Genomic DNA, 16809 nt, shown 5'->3' with positions numbered 1-16809 from the left:
ACATTCCTTTGATTGCATTAATGTAAAATTATTATTCTAACCATCATTGCCAGACATGTCACACCACATCTAAAATATATCTTCCCACTAAAATATTACTCTGGTAACATACCTTAGAATTTCCTTCTCAGTTCATTATAGGTCTTTTCTTCAATTTAATATGGCAAGTTAAAATTAACAAGGCTATTTTTCATTCCATAAAGAGATTAATGATAATGAGTTTTCCCTAATTTCTTCAGTTTAGGCCTTTAGTAATTTAGTATCTTGTTTGTATAGGAAGGCAAGGCAGGTCGTTTCTGGGGCTTAAAGTTTCCTAATTATTTTTAAATTTAAAAGTATGAGAAAACGATGCAATAAAAAGAATCTAGAAGTTAAACAAGAAAATCGGTTCAAGGTCTAAATCAAGCTTACCAAAGGAGACAGTCTTTGCTTTCAACTGTCTATGTAAATGCTTTCATTTTTATTACCAACCCAGCTTTTCAATCTGAGAAATGTTAATTTTTTTGAATCCAAATTATATTAGCACAGCAACGCCTTTGTGCATCACTCACAAAGTAATACCAGCTTTCTTTGATTTTGTTTTCTGAATAGCCCAATATGTTTGAAGAGCAGCAGCTGGAGGGGAACTGGCCCTGTTTGGATGTTAGAGTGCATTTTGAGGTAGATGGGTTTGTTTCAGAGGAAAAAAGAGACCTTCTGAAAGATTTGTTCGATTTGCATGGTGGGCCAATGTGATGGCTGGCATAAGCACATGTGGATGTAACGAAGTTAAAGCAGTTGGCCCAGCCTGTGTTACCACTGGACTTGGCCCATTGCATCTACAGTTTCAAAGCTGAACAATGAAGCTTTATTCACTAAGTGCTCCTCCTTCCTCTGTGTGCCGCTGCCCAGCACAAGACGCGAGTAGTTGGGCTGCAAAAGGGAAGATATTTAAAATGCATATATTTTTATAATAGCTTCTGCAAAGTGGACTTTTTAAATTATTTTGATTACAGCCAGTAAGCCCGAGCAGTAAATAACGCAGTAGTGGTGTGCTTTTTTTTTTCCTGTTGTTGTTGGTTTTCTTCTCCCCCCCCCTCGGTAGACAGCAGTAGCGGTAGCAAACGCAACATGTGCTGCCCTAGTTCGGGCCCAGCATCCCCCTCTTGCTCCCCTTTGTCTCCTTTCCCCTGGAGGAGCCCAGCTGGCGAGAGGAGGGAATTAGCCAGCCCTGAGCTACCGGCACCTCCCCGGGGCCCCTAATCCAGGCGCTGGCAGCCGGCTGCCTCCTTCCCTCCGACGGCCCGTGGCCACAGGTCCGTGGGGACGGAGCCCCGGACGCGGCTGGCGGCAGAGCTGGGGGGACGGGGCGGGCGGGGGGACGGGGGCTCCCCGGGGCCAGAGCGAAGCTGCGCCGGCAGCGGGGCGGGCGGCAGAGGTGGCTTAAATTGGGAACATGAGGCTTTGTTGCAGCCACAGAGAGAGACTGGTTCGTAGTCGGGGGAACGAAGCCTGAGCAAAGTTTACGTAAAAATCAGGGGCTTGTCGCCTGTGTTTTAGGTTCGGGCTCGGCCAGGCTCGGAGGAGTTAGTTGAGCACAAAGACCTTGAGCACTGTAGAAGCGCGGGTGCTTGCTGAGAGCCGGGGTGCATTTCAGGAGTGGGAGGAAGCGCGTTCTCGGTGTCCAGTGTCGCTCTGGAGCAGGAGGTTTAGTTAAACAGGAGCACAGAGCTCCCCGGGGAGCGCAGGGCGAGGGGAGCGGGCGCCCGACCCACGGCGTCCTGGAAACCAGGCAGCCCGTTCGTGCTGGAAAACTTGTTCGGTGTGTGATTATTTGGTTTAGTTTGTCCCAGGTAGCTCTGCTCTCTCTTTTCCTGGGATGAAGAAGGTGGTCTTTGCCAAAGCGCTCGGTGCCACGGGAGCTAGCCTCTTACGGTAGTGATATCCTCATTAGCCGAGCCTTTCTTTGAGAGCTCCTCCGCCGTACATGTGCACTTCTCCGCCTGGTGACTCTGTAGTTGGCAGGCTCGAGGAGCGCGCGTGTGGCAGCCTACATGCACAGTCGGGGATTTTTTTATTGGTTTGTTTTAGTAAGAGCTGAAGTAGGAACATTAAATGTTTTATAAGGACAACGTATCTGGAGAGCCGGTTCCTTTTCTGAATCTCCAAACGTATATGTGGTCAGCGCCTTCCCTCATTTGCATGACTTTTATTTTTGCTTCATTCTGTGGTTCAGTTTTTATATTGGACTAGTGGCATTTTTGCTTCACGCAACATCTCCGCATTTATTGGAATTAGCGTATTTGAACTCGCTCTCTTCTGTTTCTTGTTAACAATTCTGTTTATGAAGGCTGCCAACATTTTATGTATTTTTCCTAAAATGACTGTTTTGCTGCTGGTGTTAGGGCTGTGTTTCTTTATCGTAATATCAAATTATAAAATATTTTCCAAAGCCTCATATTGAGCAAAGGAAATAGTTATTAAAACAGAGGCTGGGCCGTTGTTGGTTTATCCTGAAGTTGATTGTTTTGTGATGTCTTGAGATGTCCAGCGATGATTTTCTGGGCTTTTTTAGCTCATTTGTTTTTGTACCAAGCAGGCAACGTTACCTTTCATGTGAATGAAAGTGGTAATGGTGCAGATCTCTTCTGTGATTTTCTTCAGCTGTCTCAAATCTGATGCTTTTATTTCACCTAGATGTTCTACTCTGCTTTTGAGCAGCCTTCCATTCTGTTACAGCTTTGAGACAGAACTGAAGGATTTTGTTTAATGGAGACATTGCTTAAAATCATCTTGATGTAGCATTTAAAAAGACCCACAAAATCACAGGTGATCACTTAACACTGTAGCTTTTCGAAATGTTTGTATTGCTTCATTGCACATTGTGTTTTGCTTTCTTTATTCATTGTTTATTGCTTTACAGTACAGTGAGCAGGTGTTAAACCTGCTAAAGAAAAACGCTTTTTATTAATACTATATGTTGGCATATCTGTGAATTATGTGTACAAATAGATTTTTATTTCTCTTTCTCAAACCTCTTTTGAAATTCAAGAGCTATTTTTTTACTTGATGTTTTTTTTTAATGCTGTAGTAGCAGAAGCCCATAGTGTTGTTGAGAGCTTTGTCCTTATTTCACAGATGCACTGGGAATTGTTTTTAATCTCCTTTCTGCTTTCCCATTACAGATGGTGATGACGACCCACAACTCTCCTGGGTGGCTTCATCTCCCTCCAGCAAAGATGTTGCATCACCCACTCAGATGATAGGAGATGGGTGTGATCTCGGCATCGGGGAGGAGGAAGGGGGGACTGGCCTGCCGTATCCCTGTCAGTTTTGTGATAAGTCCTTCATTCGCCTGAGCTACCTTAAAAGGCACGAGCAGATCCACAGTGACAAACTACCTTTCAAATGCACCTACTGTAGCCGGCTTTTTAAGCACAAGAGAAGTAGGGATCGCCACATAAAGCTTCACACAGGGGATAAAAAGTACCATTGCCATGAATGCGAGGCTGCGTTCTCTCGCAGCGACCACCTCAAAATTCACCTGAAAACCCACAGCTCCAGCAAACCGTTCAAGTGTACTGTGTGTAAACGTGGGTTTTCATCTACCAGCTCATTGCAGAGTCACATGCAAGCTCATAAAAAGAACAAGGAACATATGGCAAAGACTGAGAAAGAGGTGAAGAAGGATGATTTTATGTGTGATTACTGTGAAGAGACATTCAGTCAGACTGAAGATTTGGAGAAGCACGTAATGACACGCCACCCACAGCTTTCCGAGAAGGCAGATTTGCAGTGTATTCATTGCCCTGAAGTATTTGCAGACGAAAACTCGCTGCTCTCACACATTCATCAAGCCCATGCCAACAAAAAACACAAGTGCCCTATGTGCCCGGAGCAGTTTTCTTCAGTGGAAGAAGTCTATTGCCACTTGGACAGCCACAGACAACCTGACTCCAGCAATCACAGCATCAGCCCTGACCCAGTCTTGGGGAGCGTGGCGTCCATGAGCAGCGCAACGCCCGACTCCAGCGCATCGGTGGAAAGAGGTTCCACCCCAGATTCGACCTTAAAGCCTTTGAGAGGACAAAAGAAAATCAGGTCTGTGGACAGAGAGGAAGGGCAGAACTGGTCTAAAGTTACTTACAGCTGCCCATACTGCTCGAAGCGTGACTTCAACAGCCTTGCTGTTCTGGAGATCCACCTGAAGACTATTCATGCAGACAAACCTCAGCAAAGCCACACGTGCCAGATCTGCCTTGATTCCATGCCTACGCTGTACAACTTGAATGAACACGTGAGAAAGGTGCACAAAAACCATGCCTATCCCATGATGCAGTTTAGCAACATTTCTGCCTTTCACTGCAACTACTGCCCGGAGATGTTTGCAGACATTAATAGCTTACAAGAACACATCCGTATTACTCACTGTGGCCCAAATGCTACCCCTCAAGATGGCAACAACGCTTTCTTCTGTAACCAGTGCTCCATGGGCTTTCTGACCGAAGCAACCTTGACTGAGCATATTCAGCAGACTCACTGCAATGTAGGAAATTCAAAATTGGATTCCCCTGTCATTCAGCCAACACAGTCTTTTATGGAAGTTTATTCATGCCCTTATTGCACAAACTCCCCCATTTTTGGCTCCATCTTGAAGCTTACAAAGCATATTAAAGAAAACCACAAGAACATTCCTCTGGCACACAATAAGAAGTCAAAAGCAGAGCAGAGTCCAGTTTCTTCTGATGTTGAAGTCTCTTCCCCTAAAAGGCAACGGCTTTCTGCTAGCGTAAACTCAGTGTCTAATGGTGAATACCCATGTAATCAGTGTGATCTAAAGTTCTCAAATTTTGAAAGTTTTCAAACCCATTTAAAGTTGCATTTGGAGTTGCTGTTGAGGAAACAGTCTTGCCCTCAGTGTAAAGAAGACTTTGATTCCCAGGAGTCTCTTCTGCAACATCTCACTGTACATTACATGACAACTTCAACTCATTATGTATGTGAGAGCTGCGACAAACAGTTTTCTTCGGTGGATGATTTGCAGAAGCATTTGTTGGACATGCATACTTTTGTGTTGTATCACTGCACCCTTTGCCAAGAAGTTTTTGATTCCAAGGTATCTATCCAAGTGCATCTGGCAGTCAAGCATAGCAATGAAAAGAAGATGTATCGTTGCACAGCCTGTAACTGGGATTTTAGGAAGGAGGTGGATCTCCAGATCCATGTGAAGCATAGTCACTTGGGGAATCCGTCAAAGTCTCACAAATGCATCTTCTGCGGTGAGACCTTTAGCACAGAGGTAGAATTGCAGTGCCACATCACAACTCACAGCAAAAAATACAATTGCAAATTTTGTAGCAAAGCTTTTCATGCCATCATCTTGCTTGAAAAGCACTTGCGGGAAAAACACTGTGTTTTTGATGCTAGCGCTGAAAATGGTACAGCTAATGGCATGACCCCAACAAATAAGAAGACAGAAGGGGCAGATATCCAGAACATGTTAATGAAGAATCCAGATACTTCCAACAGTCACGAAGCCAGTGAGGATGATGTAGATGCTTCTGAGCCCATGTATGGCTGTGACATTTGTGGGGCTGCCTACACTATGGAGGTCCTCTTGCAGAACCATCGTTTGAGAGATCATAACATCAGGCCTGGGGAGGATGACTGTTCTAGGAAGAAAGCAGAATTCATCAAAGGTAGCCACAAGTGTAATATCTGCTCAAGGACCTTTTTCTCAGAAAATGGCCTGAGAGAGCACATGCAGACCCATCGAGGCCCAGCTAAGCACTACATGTGCCCCATCTGTGGGGAACGCTTCCCATCACTCCTGACCCTGACGGAGCACAAAGTCACTCACAGCAAGAGTTTGGACACAGGGACATGTCGGATCTGCAAAATGCCGCTGCAGAGCGAGGAGGAATTTATCGAGCACTGCCAGATGCATCCAGATCTCAGAAACTCCCTGACCGGGTTTCGCTGTGTTGTCTGCATGCAGACGGTCACCTCTACCCTTGAGCTGAAAATTCATGGGACGTTCCATATGCAGAAATTGGCAGGAAACTCTGCAACCTCGTCACCCAATGGCCAGGCCTTGCAAAAACTCTACAAGTGTGCGTTGTGCTTGAAGGAGTTCCGGAATAAGCAGGACTTGGTAAAGTTGGATGTGAACGGCCTTCCCTATGGCCTGTGTGCTGGATGCATGACCAGGAGCACCAATGGACAGTCTTCGGGCTTGACTCCACAGGAGGTGAACGAGAGACCGTGTGGCAGTCTGAGGTGTCCAGAGTGTAGCGTCAAATTTGAAAGTGCTGAAGACCTAGAAAGCCACATTCAGGTAGACCACCGAGACCTGACGCCTGAGACTAGTGGCCAAAGGAAAGGTACCCAGACGTCCCCTGTTCCCAGAGTAAGTACAGCTGAACTTTAAAATGTGGGAGGGGTAAAATGTGGACCTTCGATGTGACTCAGAACTGATCCGATGTTCCTTTTTTTTAAACTGACACTTTATAAAATTACTTGTGCTACTATAGAAAAAACCAAAACAGAAGGAAAGCTGGAGTAACACACATAGACAAATTAGATGTTACTCAGCCTTGCAGGCTCCTTGATTCCTAGTGGCAGCACATCAGATTTTTTATCATAAAACTGCCCTAGATTTACCAACAGAGAGCTGAGACGCTTGAACGGTGGGGATTGAGTTTGTCCATGAATTACGATGCTGCTGAACTGGCAGATCTGGAAAAGCTGGGGCATTTCCATCAAGAAAGGAGATGCTGAGTACCCAAAACAAACAAACAAAAAAATATCTGCTCTGTCATACTTGAGGAATGAGATTATTTCTTACCAGGGAACTAAACACGAGCAGGAGGATAAAAGAACTTTTGAGGAAAAATGTAGTGAATTCCACCCTGCCTCCCAAATTCTCACCTAAACCAAATTTCTATGTTAAAGAGCTTGTCCTTATGGATGTCTGTCAGAGTGAACACTGTGAGGCTACTTGGCGTGCTTATGTGCGCGTGTGTGTGTGTGCGTGTATGATTTTAAAAGTGATTTTAAAAAGACCTGCTTCAGGGCCCTCTTGTAAGATAAGAAGTTTTCTTAGCAAATCTGGAAATTGTTGTCTAATGCAGGTTACATGTAAGTGTGCTCTCCTTTAATGTTCGTAGACAGCCTGCTTTCCCATTGCTTAGCTTACAAGATACCTGGGAACATGCAGATCCAAGTAAGGTTTCAGAAGCCTACTCAAGAGATTAATATCATTTGCAGTTTATAGTCTTTTAAAATTATTTGTTGATGTTTTGGTTCAAGAATGGGCCAAGTCAGTCCTTCCTCTGTCAGGAACAGATGGAATGAGAAGTAGATTTTGGAAATCTTCTCAGGAGACCAACAGCAGACACATCTGAGTATTGATATCATCTGACATTTTTAATTAAACATGATGGGGTGAGATTTTCAAAAGTATCTAAGGAAATTAGGCACCCAACTCCTAATGAATAATTCCAGCCGTGGATGCCTGTTTATGTCAATCTGCTAATTAAAGCACCCACAAAAACATCTTACTGCATTAAAGAACCTGAAAATACTATTCAACTAGAACACCAGAGACTCAGGAAGTAATAGAAGACCCTAAGTACATCCTGAGGACACAGGCTGAGATGCCTCAAATAGAGCTGGCGCAGGCTGTGTCCCCAGCGGGACTTGTTGGGTCTGGCTCAGCGCCGGGGCGTGCGGGGCGGCAGCGTCTGGCCGAGCCGGGCTGTGCGGGGCCAGCTCGGAGCATGGCACTGCCTGCCCCAGCACCCGCCGGCCTCAATGCCCCGTTCCAGACTTCTGAGTGAATCCCACAGAAAGTTTAATTTCTTTTTTTTTTTTTTTAAATGCCTTTTTATTAAAACAACTGGATATTGTTCCCTCTGGGTGTGGTGAATGTGTGACTAAGCCTCCAGGCACGCACACCTAACTCTGCAGAAGAATGAGGAATGGAAATATCCCTCCTTCAGTGTGATACCTTTTGAGAGTTTGGCTGGGGCTCTGGCTAGGTCATTCTCCTTCCTCCTCCTCAGGCCTTTATTTCCTTCTAAGTTCTTTAAAACACCTCTGTTCTCTTAGGTAGGACTAATTCTGACTTCATGTGGCTGTGCCTTTAGCCTAAAGTATTACCTTTTCTTTGCTGTCAACTATCAGAAGCAGAACACATTGCCATTTTCTGCCCTTATTTCTTGCTTTAACTCTTTCTTTTCAGTGACAGTTTCCATGCTTGTTCTCCCAGGGGAGAGTTTTAAGTTCTTCAATAAGGTAAATGCTTTGAATTTCACCCCATGAGGAAAGGTCTTAGTTCCTTTGTAGAAGATAATGAAAAATCAGCATTTGTGATGATGGCAAATGGTACCTTCGACAGGTGTCTATGGCCTGCACATATGCTAATATCGGAGACCTTTGTAGTATGCATCCCAGGAATGGATATATTGTTATTAGGAAGAATTCATTATCTTGCCCTTCATTATAGGTACAAGACCTGAATTCTGATATCCGTTCACGTGGAAACTGTTGGTGTTTCACTCAGGTTTCTCAAGGCAATGAGTGCCCTTTGTGTCTGCCTAGCCCAGGAGCTGTCAAAGAATTACAGTCTTTTAAATGGTGATAAAACCCTGTATTTCAAGAATAGTGTTTACTTAACTTCGTTCGCTTCATAGCAAAGCTAAGCAAGTTGAACACAATCATCTTGTTAGCATGCTGCGCACAGGTAAAATACCATTTTACTGGAGCAGTCTTTCTTAAGTGCGCAATGCATGTAGAGTCATCTGCAGATGTCCAGACAAGAGCTGCTTCTCTCCAATTCATGAGCGCTTCTACATTTCTTTTTTAAACACCTTATTGATCTTTGTTTCTTAAACAGAAAAGCAGTTGAAAATTAGGACAAGGTACAGTCAGAAAGAAAATATAGGGAGATCAGATTTTAAATAGTGGTCATATACTTCGGAGTAAATAAGAATCAGCCAAATGAACTCCAAGGAAATGGAAAAGGTGATGGCGATCTACAAAATACGTAACTACTTTGAATGTTGGAAATCACTCTGTCAGCAGTTATACTTCTTGAACGGAAGAAGAGAGTGTGGAAGCCTAGGGGAATTTCAGAAAAAAAAACCTTAAAAGATAATTTAACCCCAAAGTGGAAGGGATGAGGAAAATAAATATTAGCTCTTGATCAATAAAAAGTGAAAATATTTGGGAGGAAAAAAAAAAGATAGAGCAGGAGAAAAAAATCATTCCTTTTTACTGTATGTATTTATGTTCACGTATGTACGCACATAGATAGAGCTCCACAAAGGGAGTATGAATATTTTGTTCTGTTTTGTTTGGGGTTTTTACTATTGAATTTTTGGAGGTTTTGTTCTGAAAATCTGTTGGAGACAGCTAGATGAGGATCAAAAAGCACTCAGAATTGCTTGGCAGGTTTGTGGTTGCTTTTTTTTATATCTATAAGAATGAAAGAGAAAGCACATAACCCCTTGAACCTTGTGTTCCATTTTCTTCACTTACATTTTAGTATGGCAAACAACCAGGAAGAAATATCTATGAGTTCCTCGAAGCCTGTGGTTCTAGGACATCTAATTGGGATCTAATCACGATGGTCAATAAAGGTAGATTTCCAGACAGATGAAGTTTTTGCTTCCTGTACGTGGAAACATCTGCATCAGAGGATTTGTATTAGGAGATTTTAAGTGAAGCTGATGGTCTTCTGTATGGAACATCGCTAAGAGGAATAAATAAAATATGCCTTTTTAGTAAAAGGTTGCTCTAACGTCAATATATGTTTGATTCTTATAGTTCTACATGAGCTATTCTTTTTGGATAGGACTGAAAGGATTTTTTTAGATGAGCTTCACAAGTGGAGGTCCCATTCCAGTATCTGGCACATGTATAGCTCAAGACCTTTTTTTATTCTATTATGATTGCATTAGAGGTAATGCTTTAATTTTTCTGAACATATTTCTGTGCGTAGGAGCTTCAGTTTTGAGTACATTTTATTAATTCCTTTTAACACTTCTTCTAGAGGAACGTGCATGTCTTGAGAAACATTACTAGTTGTTTCATCTTGAGATTTCTCATTGCCTCTTGCAATACTGGAAACAGTCATGTTTCAGGCTACTCGTTCTCTTACAATGAATTTATACTTATTTTGTGCCATAGTTATCACGAACAACGCTTGTTTAATGTTGACAATGGCAAATGCTTACACTTCAATCAAATTTCCATCTTGAATGGTGTTACTATATTTAGCCCACCTAGGTTATTTGGACTGAAGAAGCAAAGGAGATGGCATAGAAAGTTGGAAGAATGAATCCTGTTGTGCTCCTTTATTCAGTTCCTTTTCTCCTGCACACTTTCTTGGACTCAGTTCCTTCTCTTTGTTCTCCCCCGCACCCTTTCTCTTCCCTTGTAAATCCACTTGAATGGAGGAATATTTTCTTTGTAGAACAGGAAACCATTTCCAGATTTAAAGGAGGACAGTCTGGAAAACCCATGGGAACAATAGTTACTTCAGAAAAGAAGCCAGAACCCTCTGTTCTTAATACTATTATGTTGTGCCAAAATTAGAATTAAATATCTTGACTTAATGGGGATTGAGCTCTCAGCTGAATGCCTGCTCATCTGGTCTCTTATGTCCCCTAGATGCCATCACCTAGACTCTGTTAGCTCCTCAGAGTCTGGGTACCTTTGTTGTCACCACATGTCAAGGTGAAACTTTACAAAGAGATAATTGACCTATTAATAATGTTTGTGAAGCCATGATACCCACAAAAGCGGTAGTAGAAGATCATATTTGGTGCCACAAAAAACACAACCTTGCACTAGAACTAGCGGTCCCCATTTACTGAGAATGGAAGTCTGGTTTTGTCACATTCTTTTACAGAGAATTATTAATGAGCCAAAATTCAGCTCTTCCATCTCTCGCATATACATTTGAGTGCCAATCTAGCTATAGTTCTTTCGCGGCCTGTATGAGGCCGTTTATGAACCTCACGCCATATCAAGCGGGGTACCCTATCACGAGAGCCATCGCCACAGTCGAACTGCTCTTTTGCATGCGTGTGTCACAGCTGAGGCTAAAGATAATACTCAGAGGAAGTCTGAAATCTGCCGTCTTCTCTGAGGGGTGCTCATGCCAAGCGGAGTGTTTTATAAGTTTATGAAATGGTGTGGAGGAGTTCGCGCTGGGTCTGTGGGTAAACAAAGACATCCTGTCTCCAGATCTGTTAGTAAGTAGCTTTCAGAAGCACCGAAATCAATTAAAAAAAAAAAAGAAGAATCATTTGTCTGTGTTTAATATAACTTTAAAGGTTTGAAATAGAGTTGAGCTGAAATATTGTCCTTCTTAGCTCGTTACTTAGAGAACCCTCATAACAGAGATAAGTGTTGAACAAGGCACAGAACTTAGTCAGCTTTGAAGTTTTAAAGAGGAGGAAGGTTTCAACTTTTAAATGTGACCACATGAATCGTTCACCGCCCAATCCCATTTTTCTTTTCCGAGATTTTTTTGTGTATTGTTTTGTTTTTCAAGTTAGGAGCCCTCAGCATGTGTATGCCAGTGTGTTTGAGAGGACGTGTGGACGTATGTGTGCTGTGCTCGTCTGCCGGAATAGATTCCCAAGAAAGAGTGCTGCAGAAATCCAGCTGCTTTTCCATTAACAGCCTTGATTTCTGAATGGACTCCAGGAGGATACTTTCTTGAGCTGCCTAGGGATAACTAGCCAATCCAAACTATTTCCTTTTATATGGTTGGCTGTGTCAGGTTTCGGCCAATGAAGTATAGCCCTCTTCCTATTATCATGTTAATCACCCATTGTCGTTTTAGCCTAGAAAGCCCTGCCTATGTGCAAACACATACTGCGTACCGAATTCGTGGAATACGCATAACATCCATAGGCTGATGCATTTGTTATTATGGTATTACAGCCTGTTCATTAACCTCCAGCAGGCTAACTTGTTGCCACTGATGACATGGGAAGTAGTTAAGAAGCTCTCGGCAGCACCTAATTTGTTCTTTCCTCAGCAGGTGCTCGAGGAAATTGGCTCCCATGCGCAGAGGGGTGACAGCAACTCCTCTGTTTAACTCAAAACTTCTGACTTATTACTGCTGTCCTAAAAATGGGATTCTATATGTAGGTGTGGGGTGGAGGCTGCACAAAAAACCTAATGTGCCTCTAAAGTGCACAAAAAATACCCACAAAATATTTTGCTTCACAACAGTTGAGAAGGTGGTGTTTACTGAATTGGGTTTCTCGGTGCTAATGGCTTGGGACTCTCACCCGTTCCTCAGCTAACTGAGCTTGTGGCCAGCGCGTGCAGATTTCACCGATGTTCTGCTGCCGCCCACTCTAGCTGTAAGGATACGGACCGCAGGCTCGTGCTCGTGCTCGTGCTCGTGCTCACGCCTGGTGGCAAGTGTTGCAGTAGGAGTTCTTCTCTAGGAAGAAGTAGACACAAAAGGCCCGATTTTTCTAAATCGCACGTCAAAAGATGTCTATTTAGATAGCATATTCCCATGCAGTAATTGAGCGTGCACATTTAAACCAAAGCACTGTACTTCTGCTTTGGCAAGTGAGAGTTTTTGCAAGTGTACAAAAGCTTAGCGTTAGTGTTTTGTTTTTTCCCTAATTGGGATGTCTAACTTGTCAACATGCATTTTAATTTCTACAAATGATTTCTTGGATTTTTCCCTGTCGCGTTGCATGCACCACTGTCAGTCTGAGTGCAAACCCCCACTTTCCCTGTTTGAATAAATGGTTCGTGTAGTTGCCTCTTCACGCTGTCTCCTGACTTCTGCAGCTAAGCCTCCCTGGTATGACTTTGGGGTGGAGAAAATCCACCACAGATTGTGCTAGGAAACCATACTTTGTGGTAATGCAGTTTTTCCAGGATTTCTGATGGGAGACCGTTACAAAATGTATTTTTTCCTTTTGTCCTTCACTTCCCCAGGTAACTGTAGGTGTTTTGCCTACTGTATTTTGGTTTTAACTAAAGATGGACGTTTTTGACAAATTTGATCTTTTTCTGAACAAACAGTTACCTTTCAATGTCTTTTATTTCACTCTACAGGAATTTTTACTGCAATGGGTTAAATGACACGAGCAATCTGATTGTGGCTGAAGTACTCAATCAGATTTTCGAGTACTATAATTTGAAATTTTTTGAGTTGAATTTAAAAATTCTCCTAGAGCAGGCTGTTAATTAGAGATTGTATTCATGGTCCCAGAGAAGCCCAGCCCAACTTGGTGTCTTGTTGGGGATATATGAGCAGAAAAGGCCTCGGTGGAGGAAAGTCGAAGCACGTAACATGCTATATTCATGATCACACTTGCCTTATGCTACAGTGCAGTTTTCTCTAATCTCTTTTTGGTTATTAAACAGAAAAAGACCTATCAATGCATCAAGTGCCAGATGACCTTTGAGAATGAGAGAGAGATACAAATCCATGTCGCTAACCATATGATTGGTAAGACATTCTTTAAACTAGGCCACTCATCGGCTGCTTGTTTTTTGCTGCTCTTTGAAATTCACTATTCTAATAACTTGTTAATATTCATGCTGTAATTTATTTTTTTTATCTTTCAAGGAAAATGATTTTGATGTAACGATTCTTCACTTCAAAGCTTTTTAAATATGTGGTTATAAAAGTGTTACTGCTGAGCTTTTTTCCTTATCCTTTTGAGTCCTCGTGTAGCATTTTCATTTATATTAAAATCAAACTTTTGACAGTATCTTCCATTTGATAGCATAAATTTCTCTCTATCCATGTAAAAAGTACTTGCCAGTTGTCAACCACTTAGGAGCAATTATGTTTCAATTTTGTATGTCATGACATTGAATAGATTTAACTGCTAGCATTTTCCCAGCTAAGTGTGGTGAATTCCTGAGGAACACTGTCAAAACAAAACACTTACAGAGTTATTTCGATGGGTTTTTTCTTCTTTTTCCAACAATTCTGGACTTCAGAAAGTTCAACTTTTCAGACATATAAGTGTTTTAAAAATCAGTGCTTGCTACCTTCTACTACAGTCCTGTTGCAAGAGTTTGTAGTAAAGTGTTATTTTAATCTGATGGGTTGTATTTCTGCTGCAGCTGTATGATTGCTTTTCTGATGAATGCAAAGAAATGTTTTTCCTGTCTGTACAGATGTTATAAATATATATGTTGGCCCGAGAGGTCAGTTTATTTTGATGCATAGACCACAAAGGAGTTACTCACACATGCCACTGTAGGCATATGTTGGATGAGATCCTTCAAGGACCCTACAGCGCACTCTGTGTCTCATATGTTCGCATGCAGCATTTATCTCCTATAAGCATAATGGTTTTCCTTCAACAGTTTTACATTTAGGAAACTATTCTGCCATCAATGCATGTACGTAACTCCTATTATCTTTGAAGTGAATTATGCATAAATACCAGAGAGACAGAAACGTGGACTGACACAGTCTTCACACCCCCACCCCCAAATGAAAAATATACATGTCAGTCACAATAATTTTCATCCGAGAGCCAGGCAGGAGTTTGAAGTCAATGTCAAGCAGGTTAAGATGAAGATATCTAAAAATGTTTGCTTTTGTAGCAGGTGTTAATGTAATCTCTTGTTTGCAAGCTTGAAGAGTGAGATCCTTGTTAATTGGACCACAGTGATTTCATGTAGCTCCCCCCTAGATTTTTTTTTTTTTAAGAAGCCTGAAAGAAAGACGTCCTTAGGCAAGCTTAGCACTTGTTTCAACTTAATTTGTGATCTAGTAGCTAATAAATGATTTTTAAATACAGAGGTCATGGAGTGCTGAATTAAGGTTCTGCTTGATTTGAGTAGGGAATTCTTTTTTCTCTTGGAAAGATGTAATTTGTTCATTTTCCAGTATCTTATGTGTGAAGTTTATTTACGTATATCCCCAAATTAGTGCTGTCTGGAATAATACACAATGGTATATATGACATTACAAGGTTCACGATTAGTGGTGTTGGAAAACACAAGGCAGAGGAGGCTGAGTAAAGCGTGGCGCTGCTTTTTGTGAAAACTGTACCTCTTGTTTCCTTGAAGCTGTACATAAGTTATTATACATGTTTGGAAGAACTCTATATAAATACAAAGGTGCATACGGACTCAGTTCCATACACCTAGAACATTGTAAATACCAGGACGTGGTTAAAAAATGCGTGATTATTCCATTGTGTCATGTCTTTGTGTCGCTTTGCCAAGATATGGACTGAGAACATTCATTAAGTTCAAGTCATCACTTTTTTTTTTTATGGTGCAGTTTAGGAAAGAGTATAGAAACCTTTAACACGGAGCCAGGCTTCCTCCTGCTGTGGGCATCTCGGTTCACAAGGCACTTGGGCCCCCTCTCCTTCGGGACGTGTGACTGCCTCCGAAAAAGTGTTGTCAGTGAGTCTGCTGTTGGTATTTGCTCTTTACTGGAGAATACTGAAGGGGAAAGGAGAGACTAGATATCACTGACTAGATATCACCTTTTCTCCAGGGATAAATGCTGTGCATATTTTTTTTGTTGATTTGCACAGCGCTGGGTCAGTAATAGTAAGGAGAGTGATGGATTGCCTCTTGGGCAATCCTGTGCCCTTTGTTCAAAGCCCAAGAGCCTTGATCCCTTACTCAGGCCGTAGGAGAGATGGGCACATACTTCCTTACTGCTCAGGCTGCTTTATCGCTTATAAAATAAGGGGTGCAAGAGTTTCCCCTCTCTGTGTTAGACCAAGTCTAGCCAGATGGGCAGCGAGAGAAGGAAGCTAATATAGCTGTTCCTGCAGCCCAGGTCTGGGTCACAGGGCTTATTATTGTCATTGTTGTCAATTTAAGATCTAAAGATGAGGATTTGTTTGTGCTGGGGGGGCACTGAGATCCCAGGGTGAACATACGGGTGTTTTGAGGCCGGGGGGGAGCTTGCCTTAGACTGTGTCTCCTCAGGAGCTTAGGGTGGACTCATCTCAATGAACTTGTATCTGTCTACAATTAAGGTGTCTGGTTTAATATAGTCATTGAGATGCTGTCTGGGGACAATGAATGATTGATACCAATCTAAGATAAGAGTTTGAGTAGGATAAGCATTTCCAGGGAGAGATTTTTATCTCTTCTTTGAATTTGAAGTGAGCCAAGACAATGAAGTTAGCCTTGACATGTAATTTTTAGGTAAAAAAAACCCTTGGCTTTGGTAATCCAAGACCTCTCAGCAGCACTTTGTTCTCATACTTTGAGAAACACAAAATCAATAGCTGAGGTATCCTAAGCACTTGCTTCGTTTTATTCTGCTGAAGTGACTGTCAACAAAGGAATCCCTGCTCTGTAGCAGCGACACCTCTTAAGTATCAGTGTCTGTAATATGATTAAAGAATTCAGTTATTCCTTATAGCGGAGTCTTAAGAAGTGCATCCAGTTAAGTTGGCTGTGCCTCTCTCTTCAACCTCTTGGCTTCTCAGCCTGCAGTCGGAGGCCCTGCTCATAATTCATGGAGGTAGGGGGTATATTTTTTTCAAAGCAGTATGCAGGGAATTTCCAGTGCTACTCCCACACACCACTTTGAAAAATTACCCTTCTGCACTCTAGCCCTTCATATCCTGTGCACAAACACCGAGGCATATTGGGTCTTGGGCAGGGTCCCTGGGGAAGGCGCAGGCTGGATACATCCCCAAAGGAGGTAAACGGTAGATGTTTTGTTTCATTTTACACTGGGGCCTGTAGGAGGTCTGTAAGCAGCAGCACAGACCTCCTCAGCTGTGGTTAGCCAGGAAGAAGGGATCTGTTTAGAAATGTTTTCAGCCGGGGGGGGGGGGT

At 42.5% G+C, this 16809-nt stretch overlaps 1 protein-coding gene across 1 annotated transcript in view; it reads left to right on the top strand.

Annotated features, from left to right (window-relative positions):
* The window catches only part of ZNF423 (zinc finger protein 423), a gene marked incomplete at its 5' end in the record, with an annotated part of 233847 nt that overhangs the window by 130030 nt on the left and 87008 nt on the right, over positions 1-16809 (top strand). The window contains 2 exons of the mRNA XM_082489199.1: positions 3165-6388; positions 13396-13480. Of these exons, the coding sequence (XP_082345325.1) occupies positions 3165-6388; positions 13396-13480 (3309 nt within the window). The remainder of the gene's footprint in view (positions 1-3164; positions 6389-13395; positions 13481-16809) is intronic.

Source organism: Vanellus vanellus, assembly GCF_965231255.1.
Source record: "Vanellus vanellus genome assembly, chromosome: 12".
NCBI classification, from domain to species: domain Eukaryota; kingdom Metazoa; phylum Chordata; class Aves; order Charadriiformes; family Charadriidae; genus Vanellus; species Vanellus vanellus.
Note: the sequence above shows the minus strand (reverse complement) of the source record. Positions and strands in the feature narration are given on the sequence as shown.